This window comes from Nuphar pumila, chromosome 7 (genome assembly GCF_984573655.1).
Source record: "Nuphar pumila chromosome 7, dmNupPumi1.hap1.1, whole genome shotgun sequence".
NCBI classification, from domain to species: Eukaryota; Viridiplantae; Streptophyta; class Magnoliopsida; order Nymphaeales; family Nymphaeaceae; genus Nuphar; species Nuphar pumila.
The window spans coordinates 98,999,180-99,022,430 of record NC_143255.1 but is presented as its reverse complement, the minus strand read 5'-3'; the positions used below and the strand labels follow the sequence as shown (position 1 = coordinate 99,022,430).

Below are 23,251 nucleotides of genomic sequence, written 5' to 3'. Positions count from 1 at the left end.
CTACATGCTTTACACCGTTGTTTCTGTTCCAACTTCCCAAACCACGACCAAACACTACCAACAAGTCAAAGATCTTTTTAATCCTTCATCAAGAATAACAGCAGACTTTGCCAGCAGTAGAGACACCTCATGGTAGGGCTGGGAAACAAGCCAAGCCGCTTGTGGCTCAGTTCGTGTTCGGCTTGTAAAGAATAAGCTGGGCAAGCTGAATATGAGCAATAGGTACTCGACTACTATAAGTTCGTTAGGTATTAAGAATACATTATATATATCTTTAAACTTATTTCTTTCAACTCTAAACTAAAGTCAGCTCAAACTTGTCTCGTTTAACTCGGGCTAATTATGAGCTCAACTCGGCTAAACAAAAATGAGCCAAGTTTGAAGGCTTTAAGCTTATCTCGTTCAGCTCGTTTACTAACCCTACCTGCCGGATTCGGTCACTGCCGGATTCGGTCAATGCCTATTTTCGTCCTGGAGATCCCCTCCAAGTAGGCCCCACAAAACTGGCGGAATCCACCAATAAAATAAAAATCAGTGAATTCCGCGCCGGAAATCCAAACCCAGCAGGCAGCAGGAGGGCTCGGCAGCGTGCGGGGCCCACGAGCTTTCGCACGCTCGAGGCCCTGTTTTTCCCGTGATTAGCACGTGCGAAGAGCCCACTACCGAACGTAAACGCGAACAAAAAAAAAAAAGGCAAAAAAAAAAAAAAAACGGCCCCTGTTTTTGGAGCGCGAGGGTTGGGGGAAAGAAAAGGAGGGAGAGAAGCGGAAAAAAGGGGGAAAAAAATGGGCAAGGGCGAGGCGGTGGCGGAGAAGAAGAAGAAGAAAGAGAGGCCGTCCCTCTCCGATCTCCACAATCGCACCCTCCCCCAACCACCATCACCCCTGCAGGAACGGAAGCGAAACCCTAAACCTAACCCTAACCACTCCAACACCTATGGAAGCCACGGCCCTAACCCTAATCCGACCCCTCGTCGGATCACAAGGAGATACATGAGCCTCGTAGAACACAAGGAGGAAGAGAGAGAAGAAGAGGATGATGATGATGATGATGATGATGATGACGAGGGAAAGAAGGAGAAGAAATTGAAGCTCGTCCTCAGATTGCCGCGCTCGTTCCACCCGCGCTCGCCTTCCTCGTTAGGGAATTCTCAGGACCGGGCGGCCGAGGTTGAGGCGTCTGGATCGGGGGCGTCTAACGATGAGTCGGAGAACGGCGAGAAGCCGCTCAAGAAGCGGAAGATCGACTCGGTTTCGGAGACGAAGAAGCCCGTCGTCTTTAACGGATCAGCCGGATCGGCGCTTGAGAAGGTGAGTGTAGTGAGGGATTTTAGTCGATCCGAGAATTTCGAAGGAATTCCCCATCTTTTGGTTTTAGTTTATGTTTGTGTTTTAGTAGGAAGGGATCGAATTGCTCGTCTTTGGCGTATTCTTTTTTGCTGAATATTCTTCAGAAGCTTCAGATAGATCTTGTTCCTTGTTTTTTTTGGAACGGTGGATTAAGAGAAGAAACGCTTGTGATGAAATCCTCGGGGATTTTGATTCTTTTACTGTCGTTGCTTTCTCAGAGACTTTAAAATTGTTGATCGTCCGAATTTTCTATCTTGTTTTGGAATTTGAATGTTTTTTTGACTATCTTGACTGTTATGAAGAGTAGAGGACGAATCAATTCACTCTCTGGAACGGGTTGTCCTTCGGAAATCTCGTTTTTCATTTCTTCGTGACTTGGTCGTTCTGCCCTTTTATATTACTTTCGGAAGGTTCGGAAGATAGGGGTGTCAACGTGTCATAGCCCCTAGTAGATTCTCTCTCTCTCTCTCTCTCTATATATATATATATATATATATATATATGATGACATTCTATTCGTTAAGGGATTTTAGTTAGAAATCGCAACGTGTTAAAGGGTCAGAGTATGGAGTGTCAATGTGTCATTGACCGTGATATCTCCCTCTCTCACTCTCTCTCTGTAAAAAAGAAGTTTTTTTTTGTTTGATCTTTTGGTTCTACTGGAAACATGGAAAACGTGCTAAACTCGCGTTTTGGTGTCTAATCGTCTTTCCTGGAGATTATACGCCGAAGATCATGATCCGAACACATTTTCCCGGAAACCACGGATGTGCCGTGTTGGTATTTTGGTGGTGTTCTTTTTAATTATCATTATTACTAGTAAACCAAGAGAGAGAGAGAGAGAGAGAGAGAGAGAGAGAGAGAGAGAGAGAGAGAGAGAGAGAGAGAGAGAGAGAGAGAGAGAGAGAGAGAGATGTCAATTTTGGAGGTGATGTGAATTTTGGAAAACTCTATAAAAGGACAAAAACTCAAAGTTAATATGTAAATAACAACTAAATGAGTACCGAAAACCAATGAAGCCCCCTTACACTAATATTGCTCATGCAAAATGTATAAAAAATTAAGGAAATCCTTTTTTTACATCGTACCTATTGGTTATTATTGGATGATTTACGGCAAAAGAAACAGTTGGAGTTATGTTGGCATTTCTTGAATGCCATCTTCATTCTTTTGTTTAGTAGAAGCCTTCTATTTGTTTATCATATATGGAAACGTTGCTTTTGCAGCTGAGAATATTCATTTCGTTTGAATATATTTTGAGGAATGATAACAATGTGCAATACTCAATATTTTTTTTGTTTTATAGTTCAGCATTTGGTCTGGGCTTTTTGTAATCGTTATCTTGACGAGCTGTTTTTCCTTTCCTTGGACTTTCATCTCTGATAGTTTTTGTGTTTTACAATTGTTGGTTTGAATGCTCTTGCTAGGCGGAGAAGAGAAAGTATGACCAGAAAGGAGGGGATCCTCTCCCAGGTAAAATAGCGTCTTTGTGTGTGCGTGTGTGATTTTGTGTATTATATCTATAAATAAATTTGTGCATGCATGAACGTTTTCTGCTGCTTGTTGATTTCAGCTGGAACACCGTCTGGTTCTGTCAGTGCAACACCTTTGCCAATTGTAAAGTTGCTGCTTTTTATACTTGAGCGGCTTCAGAAGTATGTGAAACATTTAGATGAAATGGCTGCTGGAAATTTAGATTCTTGCCGTTCCTCTTTTATTCTCCATCCTCTCTTTTTGTTTCCTGATCCTTTCCTTTGTCATTGTATTTTTATATATGAACTGCAGAAAGGACACTTACGGTGTGTTCTCTGAGCCAGTGGATCCCCAAGAGGTATGTTTTATAATGGAAGTATTAATGTAATTTTATCGTTTTCTTAGAGTTTTTAACATCATTCATTATACTGAGAAACATTAACCTCTATGTTTTCGTCAGCTACCCAACTATCATGATATTATTGAACATCCCATGGATTTCAGCACCGTGAGAAAGAAGCTTAATGCTGGAGTTTATACCACTTTGGAACAATTCGAGGTTTGTTAAACAGAAGACAATTTAATAACGAAACTGTGGCCTTACGTCATCTTAGTATCTATCATATGGATAAGTTATCGGTTATTGTCTGTTCATGTTTATGACTCCCATATAGGTCTGGAATTTCATTGAAGGACCATTCACGTCCATTAAATGTAGTGCAGAAAATTTCAGTGACTTTATAGAGAATATTTAGGCATTCCATTTGTAGATTTAACTGTTTATGTTGGCGACTTTATTAGTGTTTACTCCTACTCAGCTATAGTGGAAAGGGCCTGTTGTTTTAAGTTTTTCTTTTGGCATTGGTGTCTCCAGTTGAGACTTCGGAGAGCTTGAGGCCCGGGAGACAGACTGAACATTTCTGATTCATAATAATCAGACATTAAATACCTGTAATTCCAATGCAAATATATTATGGAGAAGTGGAATTTCCAAAAGGGATAAAATAAAGAGCAGTATACATACAAATTGGTGCGGTGATGATCTTAAATAGGTATATATGGTAAATACACGTTGCATTTTGTTCATGCTGAAATCTCCAGGACTTAATTCAAGAACAGATTGATGTGGTTACATGGTAGTGCCTTTTGTGAATAATAATATCATCTTATCGTTGATGAGCCAATTATTTTGGTGGTTGAAGTCGGTCTGAACACAGTTGCTTTGAATTCATCTATTAGGAGCTACTAGAGATTTTTTGTTGCTGCAGGTTCTTTGCATTGATGTCCAACTATTGCGCATTATTTTTCTTAATGGCTGAATTTGTTATAATCGCTCTGGACTATGTATTAACAAGGGCAAACGTAGCTTGGTTAGTCTTGCTTGGAGTGGACTTGTCAAGGATGTGTGACAATACTCTTGATTGTATAGAAGTTTCTTTGCTAGTGAAACCCATTTTTGGCATTGTGTTAAGAAAAATTATAGTTCATTTCTTGCCACTGCTGCTGACTTTTAGCAGAAGCATTTCCAACTGGTCAAGTATTTGAAAATATCAGAACACTAGCGTTGCTGTTCTACATGCTATGTCACAGATATGGGTATGGCTATGTTGTACAACACAGGTACAGCTGGTAATGGCATGTGTTTCAAAATAAGGGTGTGAAGGTAGATCTCTCTCTCTCTCTATATATATATATATATGTGTGTGTGTGTGTGTGCAAGAGATGGGTTAGTGGACCCTTTTCCTGATCGGCAGCTAAAAAATGTTTTTCTTTTACGCTTTAGCGGCAGTCGTGTGGGCGTAACAGTGGACACACAAAGTGTCCACTGTTAGTGGACCCTTTTCCGTCGCTGATACTGCATGGATCAGCAGCTAAAAAATGTTTTATCGCATCAAATGACACTTTAGCAGCGGTTGCGATCGTCGCTAAAGCATCATTTTCTACCCAGTGTCCCAGACCTTTAGTGTCGGTATTGACTGCCGCTAAAGGATGATTGAGCATCGACTGTTATGCCCCCCCCCCCCCCCCCCACACACACATATATATATATATATATATATAGAGAGAGAGAGAGAGAGAGAGAGAGGGAGAGAGAGAGAGAGAGAGAGGTGAAGAAAAAATATAGGAAAATATGCATATAAAGGGAATCCTCATGTATAACTAGGAGAATTAGAGTAGGGGTAACTGTTTTTTTTCCTTTCATGCACACTTAAATGGTTCTGTTCTTTTTCCCTTCTCGCTCTCTCTTTCTCCTGTAGTCACCAATATCGTCGATATTTTGAAAATATTGCAATAATATCAGTGATTTAGACTAAGCCGATATTATTGTCAATATGTCGTGATATTTTCAAAATATCACCGGAATTGAAAACATCATGATATTTTTCTAATATTTAAGTAAAACATCTTATTTTTAATATATGAAGCAGTGTTGTGAAAAGCGTTGAGGCGTAGCGAGGCGCTCCACCAAAATCTGAGGCGAGGCGTAAAGCGTAAGCCTCAAAGTTTTTTTTTAAAAAAAAACTATAAAAAATATCTAAAATTATAAATAAATAAATAAAATCTTTATTGATGAAGCAACAACCAACATGAAATAAAAAAAATCTCAAATAAATACTGAAAAAATATGAGAAAAACAAACATATTATTCTGCGCATGAACTGCAGAAAAACAAATGAATTTTCATAAAACAATTTTTTGTCAAAAATTATTGTGTTTTCTTTGCCAAGAAAATTACGAGATTTGTGACACTACTTCTTACATTGAACGACGAGCTGAGTCCCAACCCTACTAGGAGCCAACTATACTTTGTTTGGTTGAATTCAGATACACCCAGAATGGATTGGATATCTGACATAATATTGACAGCCCATGCACCTCCTCAATTCCTCTTTCAGTTTCAATTACAAAATGGATTCAACCTGAACCCGATCCACTGACAACTTCGCTCACAATTAGGGCTATCAACAGGTTGTGTACTCAACCCAAGAGTATACCCAAACCAGCCCATATAATAAATTGTTGGGTTCAGTTTTTGCCCAGTCACGATAATGGAATATCAAACTCAGACCTGCATAATTTCATAAATTTATTTTTACTCAAAACACATATAACATACTTGGATTCATACCCGGCAAAAATCATAACCCAAACCCGTCTTGCACTACCTGAATATTATTAGGGTACTTGGTACTTTTAGGTTCAGATTCTGATCGGGTCGGGCACTCGATACAAGCCTGACCCGTTGAGCCCTGCTCACAACTTAAGGAACGCTTGCGCCCAACCATAGCAGGGGAAGTCGACAACCAACCTCCACCGCACCCTCCTGCCCCTAACCGCCTCGGCCACTCGCCTAACCCGGTGAACCCTCCTCACGACGACAACGACGACAGCAGCGGCGGCAGCCCTGTTGCTGCTGCTAGGGAAACCACCAGCGGCGGTGGCAGCAGACGAGGAGTACACGAGGGAGACGACGAAGGTGATCAAGAAGGTGAGGGCGACGCTGACGATGGACAGGTCGGATCCGAACGTGCCGTCGGCGGTGGCTGACCTCCGGCAGGCGTCCAACTCGTGGGTGGACAAGTTCCGGCGGGAGAAGGCACTGCTGGGTCGGGGGTTGCCGGTAATATCTTTCTTATGCTTCCTCTTGAACTCCTGAACAAAGTGGTTCACCATCCGGTTGTCGAAGTCCTCCCCACCAAGATGGGTGTCTCCCGCCGTGGACTTGACCTCGAAGATACCCTCTTCAATGGTGAGAAGAGAGACATCGAAGGTACCGCCGTCGAGATCGAAGATGAGGACGTTCTTCTCGCCAGCGCTTGTGGCCTTCTTGTCTAGACCGTAGGCGATAGCAGTGGTGGTGGGCTCGTTGATGATACGCATCATGTTCAAGCCAGAGATGGCAGAGGCGGTGTGCGCCTCAGTCTGAGGCGCACCTCGCCTCAAGGCGTGCGCCTCAAGGCCTATGAGGCACACGCCTCAGGGGTATTGCGCTTTGTACCTGCGCCTCAAGGCACAAAGGCCCTCGCCTTGAGGCGAGACGCGCTTTTTGCGCCTTGAGGCGCGTTTTTAATAACACTGATATGAAGGTTACTTTTTCTATTTTTGTTTCTTTTATATTTTAAGACCTTTTAAAACTTGTTTATTTATATTTTTTAAGAAAAAATAATGCAATACTTTATTATTATTTAAGTTTTTTTTAATATATGAGAAAACACTCATCAAGAAATTATCTTGAATGAGACAGGTGACTATGGTATCCAATGTTGTTAAAGGCGCGCCTCAAGGCGCAAAAAGGCGTGCCTCGCCTTGAGGCGAGGCCCTTTGTGCCATGAGGTGCTAGCCTAAGGCGTATTTGCCCTGAGGCGTACGCCTCATACGGTATGAGCCATGCACCTCATATATATCAGGTCAAATGGGGACCCCCATTTGACCCAATTTTAGGGCTAAATAGCCCTCTCAGTCTCCCTGCTCTCCCTGCGTCTTTGGTAGATAAGAAGAAGCAGTGACAGGTACACTTCCTCGTCTCTCTCTCTCTTTGTCTGTATCTCTCTCGTCCCTCTCTCTGTCTGCGTCTCTCTCTCTCTCCTCTTCCTCTCGTCTCTCTGTCTTTTAGTAGATTAAGAAGTCGATGAAGCAGTAAGTTGTCCCAGTCTGTCACCCAACAATCTTTGATATTCCCGTCACTTTAAGCCATATGAAAGGTTGAACCAGCACCAGTGAAGGCATAGGTAGGGGCTTCCAAGGCGTAGGTAGAGGCACGAGTGGTAAACCAAGCAAAAAAAAGCAGTTATGGGCTTATTAGACTTTCTTTGGCTTTATGAAACGGTTCAAGATTGAGCGATTCAATTGATGTTTCACTTAATTGTCAAACTTGAAGAGGTTGTGAAACCTTTGACTATGGAACATGTCAGGTTTTGGGTTGTGCTTTAGAGAATTTATGATATTAAAGCTTCCTTAGTTAATGTCCAAGAAGCAATTAACGCACTCTTGTTTGCATGGATCTACCCACCAAATGTTAGATACCACCATAGAGATGTGTTTAGCGTGGTTTACTTACTATGTTAGTATATTTTATCATCTCTAATATGCCATAAAATTCAGTTTTAAGATGGTGAAAATTAGTGGTTCACAATTCATGAAAATGTGGGTGGTTTAAAAATAGCCCAAAACATCATGTTGAAATCAATGTTAAGACATGAAAATAGTAAATAAAAGATGCCAAGCATTATCCAAAGGATAGTTTTTGCTTTTTGGAATTTGGATCCATGTAAATCAAGATTGTACGACCATAAGTTATGGTGGTTCTATGCCCCAATACATCCACTCCTACACCTACACCTACACCCACACGCACATATCCAGCATGTATGTGGGAACGGGACATGGATCCAACATGTTTCTTCATATCCAGCACGTATCTTCATCTCTTCATCTTATGTTACATGGATACATGTGGAAACGGGACATGATGTGTATACACTTGGTCTTGTTAAAATATGTAATCTCATATAATATCTCATAGGCTCGTAGTACCTTTCTCTTTTTCCTAGTTAGTTTTTAGTTTAGTTAATCTTAGTTAGAACATAACTAGAATTAGGCTAGTTTTTTGTTTTTGGACCTTTTTAAACCTTCACCTTTTTGACTAAAGTCAAAAAGCATCTTTCAAGGGAGCCGTTAGACTCCTAACAACTTTAATAGAGCTGTTGGGAGTCCAACGACTCCCTTGAAGGCTTCTTATTCTCCTCTATAAATATGGGGACTATTTCCCCTTGTATTTCATGGTTTTTGTGGGATTATATCCCAAGTTAATAAAATTCTTTTTCTTTTGAATACCCTTTTCGGGTAGTGTCTGTTCTTGTGCTTGTATGAACCCTTGTGGTTCTTGTAACCTCTTCGTGAGTGTGTGGTGAAGAGATAGTTTGGTTGTGAGTTTCATTTTCTTTCATGGTATCAGAGCAAGGTTGGTAGAGGCAATCGGTTAAAACTTCTTTGTGTGCATTGGAAAACGTGCCATTCAAGTTTTCTTCAAGAGAGTGAAGCCTCTTTGAAGGAGTAGTCGTGTGTAGCCTTGAAAGCTTGGAGGGCTACTTATTTTTGCTTTTTGTGGTAGAGTATTCTCCTCTTTTACTCGTTTATTTCTCTCTTCTCCTTCCCAAGTGTGTAAAATGGATGACAATGAAAATGTCACCATTAAGCCCATAAAACTCAACGATTCAAATTATGTAACATGGGCTTCTATCATGAAGCACCTTATTTGGGAAAAAGGTCTATGGGGATTAGTGGATGGAACCGATGAGGAACCTAAACTAATTCTCATCAAAGAAGGAGGAAGAGAAGTACCTCTTTCGGAGGTAGAAAAAGCCAAAGCCATCTCCACATATGAGAAAAAGTGGAAAGAATGAAGAATGGGCCACGCCAAGATCATGTCTTGGCTTATATCTAGTGTTGATATAAAGAAGTGTTCAAGTCTTGCAAAATTTGAACACGCCAATGATGCGTGGGATTATCTTAAGAGAATGTACTCCCTTAAAGATATTGCTCACATATGTAATCTTCAAGAAAAAGTCTGCAATATGGTTAAAGGGGATAAAAGTATTAGAGAATACTATAATTGCTTGTCCGAGCTATGGGAAGAATTGACTCTCCTTGAATTAAAGTGGCATTGTCCACAAGACATTGAGCTTTGCACAAATCAAGTAAATGCGGAGCATTTTTTTGAATTTATTAATGGGTTGAGATCAGAATTTGAATCAACCAAATCCGCTCTTCTACATCGGGGAAAGGTCTCCTCCATTGAAGACAATTGAAGAACTAAGTATGAAAGAGAATAGACTCAAGAAAAGAGTTGCCAAAGGTGATGATGATACAATTTTAGCCGTATTTAGACCAGGTAATCATGTTCGCACATAAAAACCTCCACATGTTGGGAGGACAACTGATGAAAGGCAAGGAAGCGACTTTGAAAAAAGGAAAGTTATTTGCTATTATTGTCGTCAACCGGGACATGTCAAGACTTACTGTCCAAAACTAAAAAGGCCTTATGAAAAGAAGGTAGCTTCTGACGAATCTTCAAGGGAGTCTAATGAAACATCTATTGGAAACATGTCTCTAGCTCAGTTGGTGGAGGCACTGCAACCACTCTTCAAAGAAACTTCTTCCTCTGTCGGAGCCGTTGTTTCTTCCGTTGGCATTTTCGATCCCAGTAAATCTCTATGGCTTCTTGACTCTGGTGCTTCCTTTCATATGACACCAAACATAAAATTACTATCACAATGTTATAACTCAAGTAGATCTAATGTTTTTACTGCTGATGAAACGTCTCTTGAGATAAAAGGAATAGGGAATTTTAAAAATAGTTCTCAAAACTCAAAAGGATTTTGTGTTCCAAAGATTAGATATATTCTTAAACTTAATTTAAATCTCCTATCTATTTCTCAATTAACTGACCATGGGTGTAATGTTTCCTTCTCTTCTAATGATTGTCGAGTACAAGATCACTAGTCAGGGAAGTTGATTGGGGAAGGTCATAGAGAAGGAGACTTGTACTATATGGATTTTTTTGGAAATATCCAAGAATACATTATGCTGCAATGTTCAAAAATTAGGCTTGGATCTTTTGCACCAAAGATTTGGTCATCCTTGTATGTTCAAGCTTCAGTTTTTTCCAAACATAAATTTTTTTTATAATGTTGAAACTTTTACATGTGAAAAATGTATTTTTGGAAAAATAAAAAGACTACCTTTTCAGGAAAGAACCTTTGTTTCTACATGACCACTTGAGTTGATACATTCTGATGTTTGGGGTCCTGCACCGGTTATGCCAAAAGGTGGTTTTCTGTATTATATAATTTTTGTAGATGACTTTACACAACATACTTGGATTTATTTTCTTAAACATAAGTCCGAAGTGTTTTCTTTTTTTCAAATATTTCACAGTATGGTCAAAAATCAGTTTAAGAATGATATTTCAATATTTTGCACTGATTCAGGGGGAGAATTCTTATCAACTGAATTTAAAGAATATTTAAACTCATATGAGATTTCACATAAAAAATCTTGCCCCTATACCCCTCAACAGAACGAGTTAGCTTAGAGAAAACACAGGCACATTATAGAAACAACTAGAACATTACTCATCACACATCAAGTTCCCAAAGTTTTTTAGGCCGAAGCTATTTTAACTTCTGTTTATCTTATTAATAGAATGCCCTCATCCTCGATAAACAATATCTCTCTCACTGAAAAGCTTTATAAACAAACTCCAGATTATTCTAGATTAAGGGTATTTGGGTGCAAATGCTTTGTATTTACAGATAAGAATGATAAATTCTCTCTTCGTGCTATTTCTTGTGCCTTTTTAGGATATGCAAGTCATCAAAAAGGCTACATGTGTTTCGATCCTAAAAACAATAAATTATATGTTTCAAGAAATGTATCCTTTCTAGAAAATAAAAGTTTTTTTGAAAACAAAAACTCTACCGAAATAGATGAGTATTCCTTCTTATTGGACTTAGTTCCAAGGGAGAGTGAAAGAGAAATTGATCAGGATGATCAAATTGATATGATTGATTCCGATCCAGTTAATAGCAGTCAGGAGTGCATTTAATACTCTAGACGGGGAAACTTAGAAAGACAGTGTGCCTTGGATAAATATACAAGGGAACAAGAACCTGCGTCTTCATCTAGAAAATCCACTAGGATCTCGAAATTTCCTGAAAAGTTTGTGTCATACGAGTCTTTTTCACCAAAATATCAAGCATTCATTGCCTTAATTCACTCTTATGAAGAACCCTCCAGTTATACTATAGCTAAGGATCAACCTCAGTGGGTCAAAGCTATGGAAGTTGAATTAGAAGCCTTAGAAAAAGCAAACACTTGGACCATTCAAGATAATCCTCCCAACAAAAAACCTATTGGTTGTCGTTGGGTGTACAAGGTTAAAACCAAGAGTGATGGCACCCTTGAAAGGTTTAAGGCTCGGTTGGTGGCCAAAGGCTATTCCCAAGAATATGAAATAGATTATGAAGAAACCTTTGCCCCAATAGCTAGAATGAAATCTTAATAGCTCTTGCATCTATAAAAAGATGACATATTTTTCAAATGGATGTTAAAAATGCATTTCTAAATGAAAATTTAGTTGAAGAAGTGTACATGGATCCACCACCAGGAATGAATGTCTCTAAAGGGAAAACTCTTCTCCTAAATAAGACGTTGTATGGTCTCAAACAAGCTCCAAAAGTTTGGTATGATAAGTTTAGTAAGGTTATGCTTGATTTTGGTTTTCAATCTTGTCTTACTGACACAACTTTGTTTGTTAAGAATTCTAATACAAGTCTTATTATCCTTCTACTCTATGTTGACGACATGATCATCACCGGAAGTGATAAACAGGGAGTTTACGATATTAAAAAATTTCTCAAAACACATTTTGAAATGAATGATTTGAGTTTTTTGAAATACTTTCTTGGTATACACGTTGCATACTCATCTAGGGGATATTTGCTAACTCAATCTAAGTTTGCATTAGATATTGTTACCAAGGCAGGTATTTCAGATGAAAGACACGTTGGCACTCCCGAAGTTGTGAATGTCAAGATGAAGATTGATGATGGAGAGCCACTTGAGAATCCAACTCCTTATAAACAACTCGTCGGGGCACTATCATATCTGTCCATTACAAGACCTGACATTGCACATGCTGTCCATACAACCAGTCAATTTCAGCATGCCCCAACTTCTGTTCATATGGGAGTAATTTTGCGTATTAATAGATATATTAAAAATTCTATTTCTCGAGGTTTATTTTTGTCTGCTTCCTCTAATTTAGAACTTCTTGCTTATACTGATGCAGATTGGAGTGGTGATCCAAATGACCGCCACTCAACTATTGTCTTTTGTGTGTTTATTGTCTTTTGTGTGTTCTTAGGAGAATCTTTGGTGTCATGGCGATGCAAGAAGCAATAAAATGTCTCTCTCTCTCGTCAACAAAAGCTGAATATAGGGCAATGACTACAGTCACTATGGAATTGGTTTGGCTTCGACGTCTACTTTCCGATATGGGAGTTGAAAGTCCAAAAGTATCAAATTTATGTTGTGACAATAAGAGCTCTATCTATATTGCCAGCAATCGGACATTTCACGAACGCACCAAGCATATAAAGATGGATTGTCACTACGTACGAGAGGAATTTTTGGGCAGCACCATCAATCTTTCTTGTCTCCTCAGAGTATCAGTTAGCCGATTTCTTCACCAAGCCTCTCGCTGCTCCTAGATTTTACTTTCTCTTAAGCAAACTTTCGGTTATCCAACCATAAGTTTGAGGGAGAGTGCTAAAATATGTAATCTCATATGTAATCTCATAGGCCTGTAGTACCTTTCTCTTTTTCCTAGTTAGTTTTTAGTTTAGTTAATCTTAGTTGGAACATAACTAAAATTAGGCTAGTTTTTTGTTTTTGGACCTTTTTAAGCCTTCACCTTTTTGACTAGTCAAAAAACATCTTTCAAGGGAGCTGTTAGACTCCCAACAGCTCTGATAGAGCTGTTGGGAGTCCAACGACTCCCTTAAGGCTTCTCATTCTCCTCTATAAATATGGGGACTATTTCCCCTTGTATTTCATGGTTTTTGTGGGATTGTATCCCAAGTTAATAAAATTCTTTCTTTTGAATACCCTTTTCGGGTAGTGTGTGTTCTTATGCTTGTATGAACCCTTGTGGTTCTTGTAACCTCTTCGTGAGTGTGTGGTGAAGAGATAGTTTGGTTGTGAGTTTCATTTTCTTTCAGGTCCGACACGGCAATTTGCAAAAATTAGGACACAAGGGCATGGCCATGTGCTCGCAGTTGTACGCACACAGAGATGTGTATGAGTAAAATTCTTAACGTAAAGCAATAAAACGTGAATATCATTCCAAGTCCAAACTCTTGAACAATAATCTAAATCCCTATAATTAAAAACATTAAATAAGAAAACTAAGTTGAAATTGACATGTATGTAATTGATGACAAATTTTAAAAGAAAAGGAACACAAGGAAATACAAAGTAAATGATTAAAATTGTAAAAAGAAATAGATGAAGTTAAAGGCATGTTGACTGAATCCATGAAGTGTCCTGGGGTGTCCAAGTGTCATGTCGTAGCACCACGGGATACACATGCTAAGTGTCCATGTAACATAGGCTCAATCTGCTTATGACCTGGATTTGGTCCACATGGCATATGCTTTGCACTGTCAAACCAGAAGTTTATTTGAATGTCACACTATGTACATGCATGTCCACACTGTATCCAACATGAACTTGCTTGAGTTTAAACCAGATCCAACCTGTTCTGACAAGGGTTTGAGTTGGGTTAACTTCAGTTCACCGTGGGTGCCCTAACTTTTTTGACCTACCTACCTGTAAGAAGAACTCTAGTTAAAAAGAAAAAAGAAAAAAAAACTGTTAATTTCATATCCGTTGTGGACATTATATCCAATATGTCCAGCAAGGCCTAGATTTCTAATTCACTTCCACTTTTATTTCAAACACCTATTTTGGACATCTTTTTGGTACATTGATCAACTAATTTCTTGTCAATAGAAAAGGGTGAGAAAACTTATTTCCTTTCTATCTTGAAACGTGGGATACAATCCCTTCTTGGAAAAGAAACTGTTATCAGTAAGATGCGGCGAAGTTGAAGTTGAGAGGTTGTTATGTCTTTCTTGGATGTGGCTGAAGTTGAATTTCATGGTTCCAACTTTTAGATAATAAAGTAATAAACTCTTTCTCCTTGAAAGCTATGTAAGATGAGTATGATGAATTTTGTAATTAGTATGTTTTTAACATTAATCTCTTAAATCTCTCCTGTCTATGTGCAGAGTGATGTGTTCTTGATATGCTCAAACGCAATGCGCTACAATGCACCAGAAACCATCTACTTCAGACAGGTAGAGGCAACAGTGTTCTGCATTTGCTTACAAGGACTTTTCACATATGCTTTTGCATTATCCAACTTTAAGCCTGTCTTTTCTCTCCCAGGCACGATCTATTCAAGAGCTAGCAAAGAAAAATTTCCAGAATCTAAGACATGACAGTGATGGTGCAGAACAAGATTCAAGACCTCAGAGAGGCAGACCTAGCCTCTTTAAGAAATTTATGCAACAATCTGCACACAAACCTCCCCTTGAACCAGCTTGTTCTGATTCAGACGCCACTCTTGCTAATGCTGGAGGGGATAACTCTACCTGGTCTAACACTTCTAACAACCCTATGAAAAAATCCTCTGTTTCTGAGAAGCCTTCCGGCCTTCTGGATGCTGCTGGAAGAGCTTCACTAAGCATTCGTAACAGTGACACAAGTGCCTCTTTGGCCGAGAATAAATATGAGAAAAATGATGAAGCTTCAGGTGTGCAAATATGTGCTCAAGAGTTTATTTGCATTTTTAGGCATTTGGACCTATGTGGTCAAAACTAAGGCTGTGTTTGGGAGCTGGTGTTGGAGTGTAGATGAGAGGAGTGATGGGAGTGGAGATGAAAATGGTGATTGAAGTGGGGTTAGTCAACTACACGCTCATGACGATGCAGTTGACATGGGGAGATGGAAGGCCATCTCCAGTCCCATCTCCTGGATCCGGCCTCCCAAACAGCTGCAGTGATAGGGGACTCGGTGAATCCCCATCCCCCTCTCAAATATGCTCCCAAACAGAGCCTAAATGACAAAGAGTTTGTTCCAGAATAGCAATGTCCTCTCTCTCTCTCATAATGTTGTTTGCAATTCCTATCTCTAGTAGTATTTGTGTTGTTTTTCAGCAGTTTTCTTCTTTTTCAGGTGCCATGCTTAGGGTAATGAATCTGAGACATGGGAGGAAACCTTTTGTTTCGGAAGAAAACCGTCGTGAAACATATAAACTCTCCAATCAGTTGGCTGGCAGACGTGATCCAGTATTGGGCATCTTTGACGTAGACAAGAAGCAACTGATGCCTGTAAGCCAATTGACCTTTTGCTTATCAGCATTTATTAACAGATGGCTCTAGCACTCCATTGACCAAAACCAAGTTGTGAGTCCTTTGGACTTTACAGATGGCTCTAGCACTTGATTGTGATTTAGAACGTGGGATTGATTCCATTTGTTTTTTCTGTTTATATTTTTTACTTGCCTCAGTACATGTGCTACTGAGGAAATAATTCGACCCAAGTCTTTGTACTCCTGGCTTATTTTTTTTATATTCTTTTCCTGATGTTTTTCTTGAGATTTGTGAAACTTTAATTTCAATAGTTGGGTCTTAAGCTGATAGTTTAAATGAATCAGGTTGGGCTTCATGTGGAGCGTGCATATGCATGGAGCTTGGCACGGTTTGCTGCAAATCTTGGGCCGGTTGCTTGGAAAGTTGCCGCTCGTAAGATAGAACGAGCTCTTCCTCCTGGAATGAAGTTTGGTCCTGGGTGGATTGGAGAAACTGAAGCTCCACCCAGCAGAAAATCCCCTATGAAAGCTGCAAGTGCTGTTACTGCACCAGCTGTTGATTCAAAGTGTGATGCGCCAGAGACACATGAAGCTTCGAAAAAACCAGTTTGGGAAGGTCGTGTAAGCCCCAAGATCCCTCCTGGGCATCTCCCTGCTGTGAATGGGAATGCAAGAAGCTTGAGCAAGGAGAACAGTAACACTTTAGTCAACCCTGGAATGCATAGCCCAAAGCTACCTTTCCAGCATCATCAGAATCATAACTCTGGTATTCAACCATCTCTTAACGGCTTTACTGGTGGATTTTCTCTACCTCAGTTGGTGAAGCAACTTCAGGGCAGCCCGGCCATGCCAGCTATCAGGCCTAGTAGACCACAGGAAAACATGGGGCTAACAAACTCAAACCCTAGTGTAGAAGCAGTAACATCAGCTCATCTTCTTGATATGGTTTCTAGAAACAACATTGTTCGAGCGACACCATCAAAGAAGTTGGAACCAGAGCAGCCCAGACCTTCTACAGATGAAAAAATATTAACCCGCTGTTCAAGCAATCCTAAACCAGAAAACATGACAGCAAGGCCCAATTACAATGACAGTCAAGCTGGATCTGGGAACAGCAGCCGTCCGCAAGCATCATGGAGAGGACTCTCGTTGCATCAGAAACCAGGTTTAGTTCCACCAGATCTAAACATTGGGTTCCAGTCCCCAGGATCCCCAGTTAGGCAATATTCAGGCGTGTTGGTGGATTCTCAGCAGCCTGATTTAGCTCTACAGCTTTGAAGTTCTGTTATCTCTCTGTATGCAGAGTTGTGAAGTAGTTAGAAGGGTTTTTACTCCCGGTTACACTCCAGACAAGTGGAGGGGAAGAAAGGTCGGAACTCATTGTATTGTAAAAGATTAGCCGACTGTACAGATTAGTGTACCGACTTTTCAGATGATGGTTGGTCCCATTTGTATCATTCAAATTAATGATTTAAGTGGTATTCGAGGCATTTGGTTGACAGGTGCCCGTCTTTTTCTTTTTAGTCTTCTGGCTATTTCTGAATCTATGCAACATGGATGCTCCATTTTGACTCCCATTCCGTATCCTCTTGTATATTAGTTACATTGAAAACTTCATAAAAATGGCCATATTTCTGTATCTTCAGCTGTATTCTGAACTGTTTACAGGTTTCTCTTTGGGGCTATGCGCTTTTTTGCAGAGCTACTGATCACTGTGGTACGGGACCATCGGTGCCTTTGTTATATGGGCAGACTGTTCTTTTATAATTCATATGGTCTGTGGTGTGTAGGCCTCAAGGGCCGGCCCACATGGTCTTGTGCTTGTGGATGGGGAGGTCTCCGTACCCCAAGTTTGAGTCCTAATGCCAACACCTTTTACAAGGTCAAGCAGAAAGCTCTTTGGGGGTTGGAGTGCCAATGAAGTTTTATGCTACCAGGATGGTGATCGTATGCAAGCTAAGACCAAGGCGACCGGGTCTTTGATCCCGAGTGTGGTTTCTTCATATGATAATAAAAAAAAAGGTGTGCTTTGCATTGTGCACAGCCACGTGCATCTCACCATCAGCTTCATGTAAACGTGAGAAGCAAGGGTTGCTTAAAAGAAAGAAAAAAAACGCTCCACTTCTTAAACATGAGGGGAGTTGGGCTCTTTTTCTACTTTTCTCATGCCATCACATCTTCTATGTGGTTTTTTCATGCTCTCTTGTGCTTCCAACACACTTTCTCGTGCTTCTCTTAAATAGACAAATTTGCTTTTTAGATTTGAAAATGTCAATTTTTAAACAAAAAACCACAACATTCATTGATAGCCCTCACGTTTTGAAAATGGTGAAATATCATTTCTGATTAAATAGTGTTGAATAAAATTGCTTAGAGTCTCCAACAACCCCTGGGTTCATTCTTTCATGTAAAGCGCTATCAACTTAATAAGTGCTAATGGTTCACTTATTACGATGGTTAAGTAGTAAGATTAACGATGCATTTACTGAGAGGTAGCTGGAACACAGCACTTGATGCGGCCTCATCTCATTGAAAGGTGATTTTGGGAAACGGTCGCACTGATTTAGTCAGCTGATTAAATCAGGTTCTGGAAGGCAAAAGGGATGAAGATTTGGTTCCTTTTTTTGTAAAGGATTTTTGGTACAAATGTAATAGAATATACATACAAAAGATCAATCCTTACGCGATTTTTTTTGGCCAGATACCTAGCGCAACTTGCTGGGTCGGGGATGATCAAATCTTGAAAGGATCACCCCCCCCCCCCCCCCCCCCCCCCGACTGGCCCTCAAGGGAAGAATGATAAGGTATAGTTTGCATTTTTAATTAATGAACTGGTAGGGGTCTGCCTAACCCCAGCTTGCCTTTCAAAAAAAATAAAAATGCATTTACGAAGACAAAAATGGAACAGAATGTCAGGTTATCCAGAGCACAAATACACTGGAAATGCCATCTCCTCTGTACTATCACCAACGGGGTATTCGCTTGTCTGGTAGGAGCAGTTAGTAAACGAGCCAAACCCCAACATTCTTTGTTCGGTTTGTTGGGATCCTTTATCAGCCCAACCAGTGAGTACACCCAGCTTCGATCTTGACATGCATGGATCTCTTCGTGCCAACTTTCATACATTTACAGGTTCAGTTATTATTTAATAAAGATTAGTGGATTGGCCGGAGATGATATTAAAATTACATGAGGATGAGGATGTTAAAAACTACACCCTTCTTATTTTTATTAAATCTAGAGCCCAATTTTTCAGATAATTCACATGTGCACGGATAACATGCCTTCATTGATCATGTAGCTCTCTTGAGACAAGCTCCATCATTTTAAAAAGCTGTTGTACCAAAAAAGATGGTTTTGCTCCCTGCTCACAATTTTAAAATAGCTATTCTTTTATATGTATTTTGGCGCGAAGAAACCACCCTCATAATCAAAGACCTTTCAAAAAAGACCCCCTGACTGGCCCTCAAGGGAAGAATGATAAGGTATAGTTTGCATTCTTAATTAATGAACTGGTAGGGGTCTGCCTAACCCCAGCTTGCCTTTCAAAAAAAATAACAATGCATTTAGGAAGACAAAAATGGAACAGAATGTCAGAGGTTATCCAGAGCACAAATACACTGGAAATGCCATCTCCTCTGTACTATCACCAACGGGGTATTCGCTTGTATGGTAGGAGCAGTTAATGCACATCACCTTGTGTTGGGACATTGCAGGTTCAAAACCCAATGGTATAGTTGTATAACTGGTAGGGCCAGCTTGCCTTTCAAAAGAAAATATATAGCAATATAAAACCGCTTATAGGAAAGCTTTGACAAATTTATGTTGAGAGGCGAATTTCAATAGTCTGTCTCTTCAAACTTAGATTCAGATTGAAACAAGTCGACTTTCTGCTGGACTTTCTCTGACGTGGTTAAAACACTTACAGCATGATACAAGGTACATGGTATACCACAATTCAATTATCAAAAATACCAATGTTAGCTCACAGAAGTGTATTTCACCTTTAGCCTCCCAAGTTTTGGGATTTATGCGGATTGCCAAAGGTTCCTTTATATGTTGACATTCCAGCTATGTCACAAGGGCACAGAAAAAAAGGACACAGGATATGCTAAAAATCAATGGCCTGTGAGCTGTCGATTTCATATTTTGAAAAACATGTCTTGATGTTGTTAAGTCTTCGTGTAAAGAATATTTTTTATTAAAAAAATATAAAGAACAAATATATGAGTTCCAATCAATGAGATGCTCAAGCATTAGAAAGGGGAGATATCCGAACATTGATTGTAGATTTTGGACCTTCTTTTGGTTGGAAGATACTCCTTCCCCCTTGAAAATAGCATCCTATCATTCTGTATAATATATATATATATATCATGTGAGCATGAACATTCAATCCAAAAGTCGCACGACAACTTGTCGCTGTTCACAGTAGTTGCCAACTTGAGGGGAAAATCATAGGCTGCAAAGAGATTTTTACCAACCAGAAAGGTCGTAGCAGAGACTTCGACAATAAGTGGATCATGAAGCAATAAAGGTCTTGGTTCTTCTCAGATACCTAACAAAGCCATGGTACTACAAATGTTTTGCAGTAGGATCCTTACAGTTGAACCGACTTTCACCAAATAGAAAACCAGTGACAGATATCATACAAAAAAAATTGCAAAAATGACGTAAAATCTTTGGTTACACGCAGATGATTCGAACTAAAAGCTGTTCTTAGATTCCTAGCACAATCAACTGGCAGACAGCACGCCAGATCAACATGCTTGACGTCATTCATCAATCAGCAGAAACAACAAAAAATTGATATTTGGTATCATGAATCATGTAACTGACTTGGCTCTTTGAACAGATGCAGAACAATATCAAATGCATCGGCAACAATCAATCTGTTGATCTTTATGGCCATTGTCTACAAGTGTCTTATCATCAGCGGAGTCCAACAAGGAAAAAACACAACTCAGGTATGTTGCCAGATAATCGAACTGTCAAGCATGTTAGATTATCTGAATTGGGTTACCAGCAGTCTCCATATGACCAAAAGACACCTAACAGAATTGTGGAGGCACTAGCAATATCTTGCAACAATGATATTGACAATAGCTTCTCTGCATACTTCTGATTCTGAGGCTTTTGGTTGGTTCAGCAAAGATGTATGAAGACCAGAAACGAGAGGCAAGTCTTCACTATAACTAGATTATATCCTTCTCAATTATCAATATAATTAAGCATAAACAGTGTGTTGGGGTCATAGCCAGCCGGTTGCATCTTCCTTATAAGGACCTCCAGCTTTGCAATACCTCCTTTGCCAGCAGAAATGTAAAATTATCTTCCATAATTCATATCAAGTTTCTCCTAAGATACCCTGTATAACCAATCACAGAAAAAACTGATGATCCTTCTCATGGAAACAGTGGCCTTTAACAAGGAGGAAATCCCTAACAGTAGGTTCAAACCTTTTAGCCTCCTGACCACTGCATTCTATGAATCCTTGTCTAATCACAGATACAACTGAAACGAGTTTTTGTTGGATGCTTTGCATAATTAACCGGAAGAAAGCATTATTGCTCCACAGATTTCGAGGCAAATGACAGAATAACTGTGGTGTCATAATTGCTGTCCTTGATGCACATGATAAGTGCATTCTTCTTTAGCTCCTTCAACTCATTGTCAGTCATGGCAGAACAAGGATACCAATAATGTTAATGATCTTTGTGATCTTATCATTTGTCTAGGTTTTGAAGGAAAGAACCTCTATCAAGTAGGCTCGCCTTCACTAGGGCTCAACGATCCTGGTACCCTGTAGTAGGATTATTTGGACTAAAAAGGGTTTCAGGAAAACTCGGGATGCTAGCTAGCGGGTTGCAGCTCGCTGTCAAATTAGAGAACCCTGTAACTATGTGTTGATCAATATCACTTCTCAAATAATGTTTTGATTGACAGATTTTACCAATAATCTCTGCATGAACAGGACCCATTTTCAAAATGATGGAACCGCTTGCAGTCTCTAACAATGATCAGCCGTTTTTCTAACATTGATATGAACTTCACTGCATTATGACAGTCACCGCAGATCCTGAGGTTTTTGGTTATCATAATAGGAACTCCAGCAGGGGTTGTCAAAAGACCAAATACAATGGCTAGTTTCTCGCTATGACTATACAGCATATCCTCTTTCAATTCTTCATCAATATCATGAAGCACAAACTCTGTCTTTGGCACATAGCCTGCTTGTATCATCTTCTTAGTAAGAACTTCTAATCTTGCATATATTTTTGCAGACTCAGGATGAGACCTATCGCCCACTGAAAACGTATGGATCTTGTAGTTGGATTCCATAAAACTATATCCAGGGTTCTTCTTCAGCCCTCTTTCCTTCATCAAGGTTCTCACTTTTGATGAATCTTTCCACTGACCAGCTGCAGAATATATATTTGACAAGACAACAGTTTCCAGGGACGTGTCAAGCATAAACAGTTTTTCTGCTGCCAATCTTCCTAGCTCCGTATCATGGTAGATCCTACAAGCACCAAGCAATGCTCCCCATATAGCTGCATTAGGTTCAACAGACATGCTCTTAATCAGCTCATGTGCTTCATTCAAATGCCCTGACCAACCAAGAAGATCAACCATGCATGAATAATGATCCACCCTTAAAAGGTTTGATCCCATAATCACTCGACATTCTATCAAAGTATCGTTTACCTTCCTCTACAAGCCCAGAATGACTGCACACACTAAGGACATGAGTAAAGCAAACATGATCTGGCCTTATGCCCTCATTTAATATTTCCTCAAAAAGATGGATGGTTTCACTTCCGCGTCCATGAACTGCATATGCTGAAAGCATGGCAGTCCATGCTATTATATCTGGATCTGTCATTTGATTAAAAACGGAGATTGACAGATGCAAACTTCCAGATTTTGCATATGAATCTATAAGTGCAGTACTAACAAGCATGTCAACTTCAAATCCATCTCTTAATATATATCCGTGGACCGTGTTTGCTAATTTTGGCACTGCCAATTGTGCACATGCCTGAAGCACGCTCACAACAGTGACACAGTCAGGCGATGCCACATCCCTTCTCATCATGATGAACAAACCAACTGCATCGTCTGCGAGCCCATTTTGATTGCAAGTGACTATAATTGAGTTTCATGATATGACATTCTTTGTTTGCATCATCTCAAACAAATGGCGAGACAAGTCTGCAAACCCACATTTTCCATACATCGAGCCCCTCATGGTAAAGCCCACTGTTTACGCACCCTGCAAGAACCCACATTCCATGAGACCAGATCCTTGTTTGGCATCTCTTCGAACAATCTAATGGAAACATCAACAGCCCCACATTTCATAAACATGTCTAGAATTACAGTTTCAACGAAAGCATCTACCTCAAATCCTGACGTTACGATGTAATCATGCACCGCTCTGCCTCGTTCAAGGTCTCTCAGACAAGCACAGACATGAAGAACCTTG

General features: G+C 39.9%; 2 protein-coding genes across 2 annotated transcripts; one reads left to right on the top strand and one right to left on the bottom strand.

Moving 5' to 3' along the window:
* The first annotated feature begins 697 nt into the window (after positions 1-697).
* LOC149832601 (uncharacterized) lies at positions 698-17,399 on the top strand. The gene is made up of 9 exons (XM_090014594.1): positions 698-1,310; positions 2,777-2,822; positions 2,923-3,004; positions 3,135-3,180; positions 3,283-3,381; positions 14,678-14,746; positions 14,838-15,204; positions 15,627-15,781; positions 16,108-17,399. Exons 1-9 carry the CDS (start codon positions 786-788, stop codon positions 17,038-17,040), a joined length of 2,322 nt encoding a protein of 773 aa, XP_089870720.1. The 5' UTR covers positions 698-785; the 3' UTR covers positions 17,041-17,399.
* Positions 17,400-21,409: 4,010 nt separating this feature from the next.
* LOC149832600 (pentatricopeptide repeat-containing protein At5g40410, mitochondrial-like) lies at positions 21,410-22,858 on the bottom strand. Its single transcript, XM_090013272.1, is given in 2 exon segments — positions 21,410-22,422; positions 22,424-22,858. Coding segments are annotated over 2 exon segments (1,146 nt in total). The 3' UTR covers positions 21,410-21,711.
* Positions 22,859-23,251: the final 393 nt, after the last annotated feature.

Excerpts from the sequence above, each read along its gene's own strand:
- LOC149832601 (XM_090014594.1), top strand. The coding sequence starts at position 786 with ATGGGCAAGGGCGAGGCGGTGGCGGAGAAGAAGAAGAAGAAAGAGAGG. Across the intron at positions 3,005-3,134 it reads ATACTTGAGCGGCTTCAGAA|AAAGGACACTTACGGTGTGT; the intron begins GTATGTGAAACA and ends TATGAACTGCAG. Across the intron at positions 15,205-15,626 it reads GAAAAATGATGAAGCTTCAG|GTGCCATGCTTAGGGTAATG; the intron begins GTGTGCAAATAT and ends CTTCTTTTTCAG.